Source organism: Dama dama, chromosome 9 (genome assembly GCF_033118175.1).
Source record: "Dama dama isolate Ldn47 chromosome 9, ASM3311817v1, whole genome shotgun sequence".
Classification (NCBI taxonomy): Eukaryota; Metazoa; Chordata; class Mammalia; order Artiodactyla; family Cervidae; genus Dama; species Dama dama.
The window spans coordinates 9,089,670-9,103,354 of NC_083689.1; the positions used below are offsets into that span (position 1 = coordinate 9,089,670).

The 13,685-nt window shown below is 52.5% G+C and overlaps 1 protein-coding gene and 1 pseudogene across 2 annotated transcripts in view; one reads left to right on the plus strand and one right to left on the minus strand.

Annotated features, from left to right (window-relative positions):
* Positions 1-11,177, minus strand: part of KLHL26 (kelch like family member 26) — a 28,323-nt gene extending 17,146 nt beyond the window's left edge. Inside the window, exon 1 of one of the 2 annotated variants that reach the window (XM_061149791.1) lies at positions 11,085-11,177. In XM_061149791.1, the coding sequence (XP_061005774.1) occupies positions 11,085-11,161 (77 nt within the window). In that variant the 5' untranslated portion in view covers positions 11,162-11,177. The remainder of the gene's footprint in view (positions 1-11,084) is intronic. The other variant, XM_061149792.1, reaches the window with a different exon arrangement.
* On the plus strand, positions 8,513-8,612 carry LOC133063003 (U6 spliceosomal RNA; annotated as a pseudogene).
* Positions 11,178-13,685: the final 2,508 nt, after the last annotated feature.

The following is a 13,685-nucleotide window of genomic DNA, read 5'->3' on the forward strand; positions in this document are numbered from 1 at the left end:
ATTTGGCGGGGGTGAGTGCCAATATCCCTTCCTTCCTCTAATAAAGGACCCCTGTTTTCCTCCTTCACTCTCAGCCCCAGTGGTAAGGATAAGGAGACCCACCCCTGGGCTGAAAAGGGAGACTCACAAGCCAGCCTAGCCAACCAGAGCCTCCCAGGCCCCAGCCTGGTCCCAGGAGAGGGAGTATGACCCACCTGACCCAAGCAGAGCCTGCCCGGGACTTCTGCTGCAGCCACCAGGAAGCTGGTCTGCCCCGGGGGTTGCCAGGATGTTGGGAAGCAAGATGAGGTCGCCTTGCCCAAGCAGGAAGGAAGTCAGAGAGCTGAGAGACGGGAGACAGATTGCAGGGGGATCATCTGAGCCCTGCATTTAATGTACCTAAAACTGGAATTCTCCCTGAACTTACTGTTTATGTGAACGATGAGCTTTTATTTTTTAACTGAAGGGAGCGAGCTGAGTGTTTGGCTCCTGGAACCAACGGGGGCCTTCGATGTCAGAAGTTTCAAAGCCGGGGCTCGAACTCCAGACGAGCCTCTGGAAAAGCCACTGTGGAGTCGACACTTCTCCAGCTACCACCACTCCCTGCCGCGCACACAGCCTTCCTGCCCTGGGGGTGGAGGCGAGGATGCCTCGGGGATCTGCCGGCCAGTGTGTGGTGGCCAGACAGACGGCCTGAGCCCCGCCTGCCTGGAAGGACACAGCCAAGGTCAGCAAGCTCCCCGTGCCCCCTACTGTGAAAGTTCAGCAACTCTAAATGCTAAAATGCTGAAAGCATGCCTAAGGCTGGAGCTGCAGGGCAGCCCAATGCCATCAGCCTCAGCAGGGAAAACACTCAGAGTTTCTGCAAGTAACTCAAGTGGAGCATAAACATTTGTGTGTTCCCAGCCTCCCTGCCTTACGGGCACAGGGGCTGCCATTACCCCTGGCATGACAGCAGCGGGGAGAAAAGAGACCACGAGAAGCCCTCCGGGACCAGACTCCACCACGGCAAGCACACAGTGACGGCTTTTAACAACAGTCCTGGAAGTTTTTCGAGTGGAGTCTGCCTCGGTCTACAGTGGGCCCCCCCACATGCCTGCTGCTTCATGGGCACTTTGTCACCGCCCCTCAAAACCCCCATTCGGGAGAATGCCCCACTCTCAGCTCTGGTCGTGGGAGATTCCAGGTGACCATGTCTGCCCGCTCCCGCTTCCTCCAGCAGACTGTTTCAAATTCTAACATCCCTTTGAGAGGCAAGCTCTCCGGATATCCAGCCCAGCCCAGCCCCGCCTCGCTCAGATCCCGTCTGTCTTTGACCCCTGTGGAATTTCGCAGTTGTGGTGAAAGAAAACGTCTTCGGTGCTCGATCCTCGGGTGACCCCCCCTCGAGGCCTTTAAAAGCCCAGGGGTCCACCCCTCAAGATTTCCTCCAGGCCGAGTGTGTTCAATTCCGGAAGCCGCTTCCCTCACAGGAAAGGTCTGTGATTCCCCCCAGGTGCTGGTTACTTCCTCCCGAATCACAATATTTTCAGCATGCAGCGAGGTGGTCCACGGGAAGAGCTCAACGGCTGGGCTGCTCAGCGAGGGGTCTGAAATCACCCTGGATGCGCCCCAAAACCCACTCCACAGAGGAACGTTAGGGAAACGCTCTCCTGGCCATGGGAGGATGAGCTGTGAGCGTCCTGAGCAGCCCTCTCTGGAGGGAGGCAGGGAGGGCGGGGGAGGAGGAAGGGACTGGAGACTCGGGGTTAACAAGTGTTAAGAGCCGTCTGCACAGCTGTGGAGCGGCTACCACAGGCGGAGGAGGAGGAGGGCCCCAGCCCCCCACTTCCCCCTGCAGGCAGCTGGACACGGAGGGCGGCGGGACGTTTTCTTGTCTTCAGCGCAGCACTGTGAGGCTGGCCGTGAACTCACGAAGCGCACGCACAAGGGTACTGCCCGCTGGCGGCTCCCTAATGGAGGCGGATTCCCTGACCACACACCCCTGAGTTCCTGTTTCTTTCCCCGAACCATGGCATCACCGACCCAACGCACATGAGTCTGAGCAAACTTTGGGGCATAGTGGAGGACAGGGAAGCCCGGCCTGCTGCAGTCCATGGGGTCGCAGAGTCGGACATGACTGAGCACCTGAACAACATTCCTGCATGAACGCAAATCAGGAGAAGCAGGGCGACCCTGGCTCAGCCAGCCGTGGAGGGCTGTTCCAGAAACCTTCAGTCAGGCCAGCTCCTCTGGCAAATCCATGGCAGACTGGGGAGAATACCTGCTACATGTATCAGCCTCCACCATGAAGCCCTGCCCTCAGGGAGCACACATCCCAGGGGACACGGATCCTTGAGAACACAGAATGGACCAGGAGCATGGGTCAGAGGACAGAGGTGGACAGAGGGGCCAGGACCCAAGGAGGCAACCTTGGAGCTGCGCAAAGCTCTGGGACGGGTCACTCCAGCCAAAGGACGGTGAGGTCAAAGGCCAGGGGGGCGCCAGTGTGCTGCTGGAGACGCAAGCTCTGGAAGTCTGGGGGGCAGTGGCAGGGGCCAAGGGGCTCACGTGGAGAAGCGGACTTTGTTCTGACGTTGTTCTGGGAGTTAGGATGCCCCTGGCAGCTGTGAGGCAAGGGAGCAGCCCAGTCTGATGCCTGCCTTGGGAGGGCGCCACCAGCGGGAGTCGGGGGACGGCAAGCAGGAGGGCAACAGTCAGGGGCGGCTCAGGGCAGGATGAGGAGAAGGTGGAAGGAAGGTCCAGTACTAGATGTGGCTCAAAGGTGGAAACGTCACCATGTACCAATAGATTAAAGGAAGAAAGAGCAAATCAGCGTGTGCGTGCTGAGTGCTCTTGAGGAGGAGGTCAGAGTGGAGGTGGGAACCGAACTGGGAAGAACCAGGTCCTGGTTGTTGGGAGAGCAGAGGCCCTTGAGCAAGGAGAGGCGTGAGGACTTTCCAGGAGAGAGGAGGGACCTTGAGCCCTCCAGGCCAGATGTCTGTCTCTGCTCCCGGCCTCCTCTGGTTGCTCTCAGACAGCAGAGACTCTCAAGCCGAGTGGGGCCTCCGCCTCCTGCCTGAGGGGTACCCCTCAGCGTTCACTCTCTGGTCCATGGCAGAAGCCTGAGAACTGGTGGGCCCCGCCTGGCTGCCACCACGGGTCAGCATGTCACACAAGTTCCACCTGAATCTTCCCCAAACCCATTCACAACTCACCATCGCCATGGCCTCCCACCTTGGCCCAAACTCGTTCATCTCCCGCCAGAAGGATCCTTCCAAAACATGAATCTGACCCAGGCGCCCCCTCACCCAAACCCTACGCCCACCCCTCTGTCTCCCCCTCCTCCCTCTCACCCTCTCCAGTTCCTCTCTGCCCTCAGGATCCCTAAAAAGCCAGGCTCCTCCACCTTTAGAATCTACACACGCCACTAGCCTGTACGCAGGAAACAGTCCCCCTCCGGAGCCTCCCTTCCCCCAAGCTGAAGGCCCTAACCTTGAGCCTCTGGTCAACCTCATTTGTAAGGGGGTTCCCAGAACCTTCTGGAGAAAACAGGGATCTCCAACTCGGCCTCGGATCATTTATGGCCACCGTGGGGAAACGACGGCCCACGAGCTCCACGTGCTGGGGTGTAAGCAACCCACACGGGCCCACCCCCTCTGTCCAGGGGCCCCATACGCCCAACAGCGCACAAAGCGGTGGGGACACAGGAGACAGGTGACGACTGCTGTCGGAACAAAAAGGTGTCAGGTGAGTGCCGAGTGCTGTCCACAAGAGAAGGGAACTGGGCGTGCCGGGAAGCTGCCCTCCCCGCTCCCTTTTGCAGGGCCTTCAACCCCAAGTCTGAAACATGCCCAAAGAGCACAGGGCGGGAGTGCAGAGAAGCCCCGCTTTAAAGTGGGGGGGGGGGGGATAAAAAAAAATAATAAAGTGGGGGGGGGCAGACAGGAACAAACCTCCAACCTGGCCTCGCTGAGCTCTCCCATGAGGATCAGTAATAAAAAATAACCAGTTAAGGAAAGTGGGCTGACATACTCAGCCCGCTCCCTAGAGACGGCACTATGATAGCGGAGGCTAATAAAAGCTTCCTACCCCATAAGCATGGCCGACAACAAGAAGGCTGTCCCCTGGGGATTGCAGCTACTGGCTGGAAGCCGTCCAGCTGTGAGATAATCAGGCTGCACAATTCGGGGTGAAGTGTGCAGTGTTCAGAGCTATTTCACATCGTGAGCTCAAGGGACCCTGCCGGCCAGAAGGTGAGGAAAGGGGCGCCTCACCCCCAGACACCGAGCTGAGCTGCGTGGCCCGGCCCTGAGCACCTCCAGCTCCGCGTTCCCTCCCTCGCCCCAGACTCATCTGCCCCCAAGCTCGTACTCTGCCAAGACCCACCAGCTCAGGCTCCACACTCTTTCCAGGGTCCAGGCTCACGGGGTGCCATCTGCACTCAGGCTGCTGCAGAAGCAGCTCAGACTTGACGTGCTCCGCTCTCCCACTGGCCCTGCTACGTGGCCACCAAGTAGAACTACCAGTGTCCTTCAGACTGCTCAAGCCAGCCGCCCAAGACTGAAAATTCATATGTTGAGACCTATTCTCTAACGTGATGGTATCAGAAGGCAGGGCCTTTGGGGGTTGATTAATTAGGTCATGAGTATGGGGCCCTCATGAATGGGATTAGTGCCCTTATAAAGTGACCCCAGAGAGCGGCATAGAGCCTTCTACTATGTGAGGACACAGCAAGGAAACTGTCTATGAACCAGGAAGTGGCTTCTCCAGACACCAAATCTGTCGGCACCTTGATCTTGGACTTCTCGGCCTCCAGAACTTTGAGAAATAAATCTCTGCTGTTTATAAGCCACCCAGTCTACGACATTCTGTGTGGCAGCCTAGACTAAGAGACCAGCTTTCTCTTCCCAACCTGCCACACCAGCTCATTAAGAACAACCAGGCAAACGCCCCAGGGCCCCTCCGTAGCCGCGTGGGCAGTGGACGGAACGCCAGCTGCATGAGGACTGCAGGACGGCACTGCCCTTCCACGCTGACACACACGTGTGCGATGTGCTGGGTGCCCTCTGAACACTTCCCAGATGAAGGCTCCAACACCCAGCGGGTTACAGACATGCCCAAGGCATGCAACAAGCATGTGGGCCTCATGAGGTGCCTGATGCTGCCACATCGCCCAGAACTCCTAGGAGCCCCTGTCTCTGAAGGGTCAGACTCCTGCCTCTCCCTCTCAGCTGAAAAGATGGCGAGGCCAAAGGAACAAGAACTTTCTCAGAAGGCCAAATCATCCTCCAGTCTTTCACACAGGGTTTAGGGGGCCTGGACTCCTCCAGAGCCTTGGGGATATGTGGAGAAGATCTAGGGTGCAGCCAGAGAGGGCTGGTGAAGGAAGTTTAAACAAGCAAAAGCCACCAAGCCAGGAGCAGAAGCCGCGGTTGAACTGTGCCAAACCCACTCACGCGGTATCCAAGGTATGACTTCCCAGGGAAACACCTGTGGCTGGAGCAGCCCTCAACCAGACACTTCTGCCTCGTCCCCCAGAAACGGTGTGCATCAGTGAGACTGGGCCCCATCCAGACACCTGTAGGAAAGATGGGCTGAGGAAAGAGGAATGCCAAAGGCCCAGCATCTGAAGAGCCTCTGTGGCGAGAAGGCTCCTCCTGAACGAACCGACCGGGTACCTCACAGCAATGGAATTTTACTTGCAGAGGTTCAACTCCCAGGAGAGTTCCCCCTCCTTCTCGCAATACCCCACAAACCTCCTTTCTCGCTAGGGGTCTAGACCCCTGTCATGGGCCTGAGGTGGAGCTGGGAGGCGGGCTGCTACAGAACAAGGATCTTTGGTGTGACAGAGCCTTAAAGCCAGGATCCCACCTCCCCTCAGCAAGCCCCCAGCTAAGGCAGCCACGCTTTGTCCATCTTGGAGTTTCAGCTTGGGCACTAACAACCATCTCTACTAGGCAATGGGTCTTTTGTTGATCCCTCGAGATAGGAAGGAAAGAGAATAAGCTTTTCTCTTTCTTTTTCCTCCCCACTGGTTGCAGAAAAGTGAACTTGGAACAAACAAGTTATGTAATGCTGGGGGTGTTGCTGGGTGGGGGGGGAAACACCATCACTCCTGAGGACAGTTCTCCGAGTTGTGGGACTGTTGGAAGCGCTAAGGGAAAGACAGGAACCGCCCCCACCCCTGGCCAAATGACAAAACCCTTCATGGGACAACACGGCAGATGCAGGCACCACCTGGAAGGTTGGGAAACCAACCATCCTCACAGACAGGGCCAGCCTCCCCCGAGTCCTTGGCAGCCCCACAAGTCTCCCCAAGAAGACAAGGGACGGACGTGACCACCTAGAAGGGACTTCCAACCGGCCAGACTGCAAGCCCTAGAGAGCTTTTGCACACTCCATTCATTCATCCATTCCTCCCTCCCCATCCCTCCCTCCCAACCATATTTTTTGAACATTCCCTTCCTCTGGGCTGCCCATGCTCCAGGCATACAAGACCAAGAGTGCACGAGACAGCCATGTTCTCCACCCTCAGGGCGTCTCCACTAGCACACCAAGCAGTGTCAGGCGGTGAGTGCGCGTTCCAGGACACACAGCAGCCAGAGGACCCAGCAATTCCACTCCCAGGACACGCCCTCAGCGATCCGCTACCGGGACACGCCCCCAGCGATCCCCGCTCCCGGACACGCCCTCAGCGATCCTGCTCCCCGGGACACGCCCTCAGCAATCCCCGCTCCCGGGACATGCCCGCACAGAAGGGGACACAGGTGCTCAGACAGAGACCTGTGCGTGCCTGTGCGCAGCAGCATTATCATTATCCAAACCAGCCGAAAGGTGGGACCAACCTAAACGTCCTTCAGCTGGTAACTGGATAAACAAAATGTGGCATGTCCACACAATGGAATGCTATGCAGCCATAAAAAGAAATGAAGGACTTATACATATGACCTTGTGAATGAACTGTGAAAACATTCTGTGGAGTCAAAGACCCTGAAGGTCACATTTGGTATTGTTCTATTTATAAAACAGGGAACTTTATAGAGACAGAAAGTAGATGAGTAGGCATCAGGGGCTGGGGGAGGGGGGAAGGGGTGACTGCTAATGGGGAAAAGCTGTCCTTTTCGGCTGATGGAGATGTTCTGGAACTAGACAGAGGTGATGTTTGCACAACACCGTGAATATGCTGGATACCACTGAATCGTACACTTTAAACTGGTGAGTTTTATGTTACATAAATTTTACCCCAAAAAGCCAACACAACAAGGTGACCAGAAAAAGTGTTCCTGGGGCTAGCTGAGCTCAGGGCGTCAGGCAGGTGCCTCTAAGAGGCCACAATCTTAGAATGGAAGGATAAAGACGAATGAGGTATAGGCAGGTCATGTACTGGTATGGTTGGTTTGGAATAAATGAAGAAATGAAGAAATGACCAACCTACAAGGGCCTCTACATCTCAGAAGGATCCTTGGGAGAATCTTGAGTGCTACAATCTCTCTCCAATTCTGATCTCCTTTCTGTATGCTCCATCTCACCATATGAGGGATTCTCACCCTTCTCCCACACGAGCATCTAAGGGATGAGACCCTCCCCACATCAGCTGCTCAAGACAACAGACTTTTCATTGGGATGGAGGGTAGGAGGCAAATGAACATCTCAGAGATGAGGGAAATATCTTTTAATAAAATGCCTCCAGGGGACTTCCCTGGTGGTCCAGGGGCTAAGACTCTGCCTTCCAACGCAGGGGGTGTGGGTTCAGTCCCTGGGCAGGGAACTAAGATCCCACCTGCCACAGAGCAACTAAGCCAGAAGGTTCCTTCACATCCAAAATTAAATAAATAAATGTTTTAAAAAAGAAAATGCCTCTAGGACTTCCCTGGTGGTCCAGGGGCTATGACACTCACTCCCATGCAGGAGGCCCGGTTTGACCAAAAGATCCTGTGGCCACAACGAAAGCTCGATGATTCCACGTGCTGCAACTGTGACCCAGTGCAGCCAAACAAATAAATATTTAAAAAAAAGAAAGAAAGAAAGAAAGAAAATGCCTCCGTTTAGAAAAAATATCTTAGATATGAAACTAGAAACAAGATCCATAATGAAGAATGAAATAAAGGAGACCTCCTCAAGATAATAAACTTTTGCCCCATGAGAGATACCATTAAAAAACAAAAAGACAAGCTACAGGCTGGGAGACAATAGTTGCAAATAGTATATCTGATAAAGGACTTGTTTCCAGAACATGAAAAGAAGTCAAGTCAAGAAGACAAGCCAAGTAAAAAATGAACAAAAGATTGGAAAAGACACTTTACCAAAGACCTGAGTGGCCACTGAGATCATGAGTTAATAAGGGTATGCAACATCATGAGTTAATAAGGGTATGCAAATAAAATCCAAAATTAGATACCAACATACACTTAGAATGGCTATAATTAAAGACTGGCTACATCAGGTGTTGGGGAGCAACTGGGACTCTTGCACATTGCTGGAAGGAACAGAGTTAGGGTGCAGCCACTCTGGAAAACACCTTGGCAGTTCCTTAGATTAAACCTACAAGAGCTTGCTTTGGTAACACGTGTACTAAAATTAGAACAGTATTGAAATTAACATGGCCCCTGAACAAAGACAACACTCAAATTTGTGAAGCATTCCATATTTTTTTATCTAATCTCAAAAATAGGAAAGAAAAGTACAAAGACATGATGAACTATTTTTTACATTTTCCTGGGATATGAAGGCCCTGCTTGTTAAGAACCTCAATTGTTAAGGTGAAGGGCTACACCACAATGGGCTTCATTGATTTCCTTTGCTGCTTTTCCTCTGTTTTACTACAACTCCTATTTGTTCATCACTCTAGTATTTGTGGAAAGATGTTTTGTATTTTGCCACACCATGATAATAATAGTCCTAGTCTGACTGGTTGGTTTATAAGTTTAAGAACAAATAAATAAAAGACCCATTTTACCTTGAAAAAAACAAGAAAAAATACTTAAACCTGTACCTACCATAAGACCCAGACATTCCACTCCTAGAGGATGAAAATGTATGTCCACACAGGGACTTTCCTGGTGGTCCACGGGCTAAGACTCCACTCAAGGCAAGGAGCCTGGCTTCCATCCCTGGTCAGGGAACTATATCCCACATGTCACAGCTAAAATATCCCATATGCTGCAACTAAGACCCAGCATAGTCAAATAAATAAAAATAAATATTTTTAAGAAAATTTAAAAAAGAATGTATATGTCCACACAAAGATGCATACCCAGATGTTCACCACAACTTTATTTGCAATTGTCAAAATAGAAACCACTCAAATGTTCATCAGCCAGTAAATGAACAATTTATGTCCATCAATACAATGGAATACTAGGAAGCAGTGAAAAAGGATGAATTTCTGATACTTGTGACAACACATATGAAACTTCAAAAATATTCTGCTAGGGGACAGAAGCCAGACACAAGAAGTCACATGTTACATGATTCCATTGATATAAAATTTCTAAAAAGACAAAACTACAGAGAGTGACAGCAGATCAGAGTGTACCTGGGGCCAGAGTTGGGAGAAGGATTGACTGCAAGAGGCTTGAAGGAATTAATTGTGGTGATGGACACGTTCTGAAAACTTGGATTGTGTTAATGGGTACATAATTCTACAAATTTATTAAAACTCAAAGAGCTGTTCAGGTAAAATGAGTGAATTGTACAGCATGCAACTAATTATACCTTGCTCTTGCCCCAGGTTATCCCTACGCAGGGCCCAAAGCAGGGACTAGGGCTCAATGTTACCTCTTATCGGTCCATTACATGCCACCTCCTGCTGGTCACCAAGTCCTATCCATTCGACCCCCCGGAATGTCTTCCCAAATCTACTGAATTCTCCCTGCTCCCCACTACAGGCCTCTAAAGCGGAACTCAAGGACCCCAGGTCAGAGGACTGACTCTAACACACCAGTATTGACCACTTTATCGTTTATCACGTTGGCTGAAATTATTTGCTCTCATAAGCTCACAAATGAGAAAAAGACCAAATTACTTGCTCTGCCAGCCAATGGTAGCAGGCTGTCCTGGTGGGCCTGGATGAAGAGATCTAGACCATGCTGGCCTTGGGCAATGGGAAGACAGAGGAAGGTCTTGCATTGTAACACAGGTGTTCTTTCCCTCTGAGAACCCAGAACAATGCATTTAAACACCTTCAATTGCTACACCAATGCTGGGGTTCAAACAACCATTCTTAGGACTTGGCCAAAGATAAAGGGGGCCTCTCTCAGACCAAAAGGGGTGAATTCTTCCACCGTGATCTGAGGGCAAGATCTTGCTTCAAGTTCTTTGCCCTAGGGAGTGGGAATTTACACCCCAAGAGGATTAGAGGGAGGAGCCCCAAGATGGACCCTCCTCATGTATTTTTTTTTAACCTTCAGCCTTTTAAAGCATCCTCAGGCTTCCCAAGACCCACTAAAGCCCCTTAGGATCTCCAGAATCCCCAGACCCCTCCCTGACCATCAGAACTCACTGGGACCACCAGCTTCCACTTTCAGATTCTCCCAGGTCCCTTGGGTCTCTTTCAGGCCCTCAGGTTCATTTGAGCCTCCTACTCCCAACCTTCCACAGTCCTCACACCCCCCAAATCCCCTCAGCACATTCTCAGGACCACCCTTAGAAACCTCAGGGTCCTTCAGCACCCTCCAGGAAGCCCTGGGCCTCAGCCCTCCAAGCTCCCCCAGTCCCCTCTTCAGAGTCCCCAGGACTGCCTCAACAACTGCAAGATTGCCTACGGCCCCTACTCAGGACCTCCCTGCCTCCCAGACCTCTTGGCATCCTCAGGTACTCATGGCCATATCACAATCAGGAACCCCTGGGATTCCCTTCAGATCTCCATGTCCCTCAAAGCCCTCTCTGGCCCCTAAGGACACATGCAGACGCCTGGAGGTCCCGGGGCCCCCAAGCCGCCATCAAATGCCCCATGAATAGCCCTCAGTCCCCCCAGTACTCCATGGCCACCTAAAGCCCGCAACCCCCGTAAAGATCCTCGAGCTGGTTCAAGCCATCCCGAACCCCTCAGGACCCCCAGGACTCCTCACAGGCCACTCTTGCCCTGAGGCAGGTGCAGATCCACCCTGCGGGCTGGGTCTCACCTGCTCGGGCGCTCGGGGCCCGGACCGGCGCCGAAGCCGCCGCCACCAGCGCCACCGCTACCGCCGGACTCCGCCATCTTCCCGCCGCCGCCACCGCGCGTGCTAGTGACGGGAACCGCGCGCGCCGGCTCGGGAGACCAAATCGCGGGGGGTGGGGCGGGGCCTGCTCTGCAGAAGGGCGGGGCCCTAGGCGAGGGGCGGGGCCGGGTCTGAGAAGGGAGAGGGTCCTGGCCCAGGAGGGGGCGGGGTCTGAGAATGGACGGGGGGAGGGCAAAGGCAAGAACCGGTACTGCTCTGGGAGATGAGGGGCGGGGCCTGGAGAAAGGGGCGGAGCCTGGGAAGAGCAGCAGGCGTGGGTCTGAGGGACGAGAGATTGGTGGGCCAGGGAAGGGGCGGGGGGCATGGTCTACGGAGGGGCGTGTCCAGAGTAGGGGGTGGGGCTTATCTGGGAGGGGCGGGGCGAAGGCAACCTGTGCGTGTCCGGGAGTAGCCTCTGGGGAGGAGTGAGGCTACGGTGGGATGCGGGGCAAGTGAGTGGAGAGGGACAGAGTTCACTCAGAGGAGTAGGAGCTGCCCGATAGTGAAACACTGCACTTCAGGAGAGGGGTCTGTTCTGGGAAGGGGGAGTGGCGGGCCTCGAGCCAAGATGAGAGGAGGAACTTGGAGAAACTGATCTAAGAAATCTGAGACCCGCCCCCTCTTTCCTTCCAGGCTCACTCCCTCCCCAAGACCTCCCTAGGTCTCAGGAACTCCCCTAGGGCCCAGGCCTCAAACATCCAACCCAGCTTTGGGTCCCAATCCTACCCCGTCTTCCCAGAGCCTCCTCTCTCACACCCAAGAATCTCCACCCTCGGTTTGCGCTCAGATCCCCAAACCTCCTACTGAACCCTCAGTTTTCATTCCTATACCCTCGAACCCCTGCCCTCAAGTTATCTCCCCCATCCTCTACTCAAATCCCACTCCACTCCCCCAGATCCTTGCCCACAGACCCTTCAAACCCACACTTACACCCCCAAAGTCCATTTCACCAGACCAATCCCGCTTGGACCTCCCAGCTCCAGTGGCCCAAACACCCTAGTCTTCAGCCAAGGTGCAAAGACCTGCATCTGTTTCCTTCCTTTTTCTCTTTGTTCTTCTTCTTTCTTGCCTTCCTTTCCTCTCCTCCCTTCTGAACCCCATGGAGCTGAAAGCCAAGAAGGCTTCTGTAAAGCTTCCAGATATTTCAAGGCCACTGAAAGACTAGAATCTTCACCCTGAACGGGTCCAAGCTTCCAGAATTTTCTTTCCAGGCTTGAACCCATTTATTTTTTCACCTTCTGAGTTAGAAAGCTCTTCTTGTGCAGCCTCAGGCAGGGTTGTTTCTGTTGTTAGGTTGCTAAGTCATGTCTGAGTCTTTGTGACTCCATGGACTGCAACACACCAGGCTTCCTTGTCCTCCACTATCTCCCGGAGTTTGCAAATATTCATCACTGAGTCAGTGATGCTGTCTAACCATCTCATCCTCTGCCGCCCCCTTCTCCTTTTATCCTCAATCTTTCCCAGCGTCAGGGTCTCTTCCAATGAGCTGGCTCTTCACATCAGGTGGCCAAAGTATTAGAGCTTCAGCATCAGTCCTTCCAAAGAATATTCAGGGTTAATTTCCTTTAGGATTGACTGATTGGATCTCCTTGCAGTCCAAGGGACTCTCAAGAGTCTTCTCTAGTACTACAATTTGAAAACATCAGTTCTTTGGTGCTCACACTTCTTTCATAAAAACCATAGCCTTGACTATACAGATCTTTGTCAGCAAAGTGATGTCTCAGATTTTTAATATGCTGTCTAGGTTTGTCAAAGCTTTCCTTTCAAAGTGCAAGTGTCTTTTAAATTCAGGGCTGCAGGCACCATTTGCAGTGGCTTTGGAGCCCAAGAAAACAAAATCTGTCACTGCTTCCACCTTTTCCCCTTCTATTTGCCATGAAATGATGGGACTGATGCCATGATCTTAGTTTTTTGAATGTTGCATTTTAAACCAGATTTTTCAGTCTCCTCTTTCACCCTCATCAAGAGGCTCTTTAGTTCCTCTTCACTTTCTGCCATTAGAGTGGTCTCATCTGTGTATCTGAGGTTGTTATTATTTCTCCCAGCAATCTTGATTCCAGCTTGTTATTCATCCAGCCCAGTGTTTCACATCATGCACTCTGAATATATTAATAAGTTGAATAAGCAGGGTGACAATATACAGCCTTGTCATACTCCTTTCCCAACTTTGAAAGGGAAAGTAACACCAGTCCATTGTTCTATGTCTGGTTCTAACTGCTGTTTCTTGACCCACATACAGGTTTCTCAGGAGACAAGTAAAGTGTTCTGATATTCCCATCTCTTTAACAATTTTCCACAGTTTATTGTGGTCCACACTTAGAGTAGTCAATGAAGCAGAAGCAGATGTTTATCTGGAATTCCTTGCTTTCTCTATGATCCAATGAATGTTGGCAATTTGATCTCTGGTTCCTCTACCTTTTCTAAACCCAGCTTGTACATCTGGCAGTTCTCAGTTCACATACTGCTGAAGCCTAGCTTGAAAGATTTTTAGCATAATCTTACAAGCATGTGAAATGAACACAA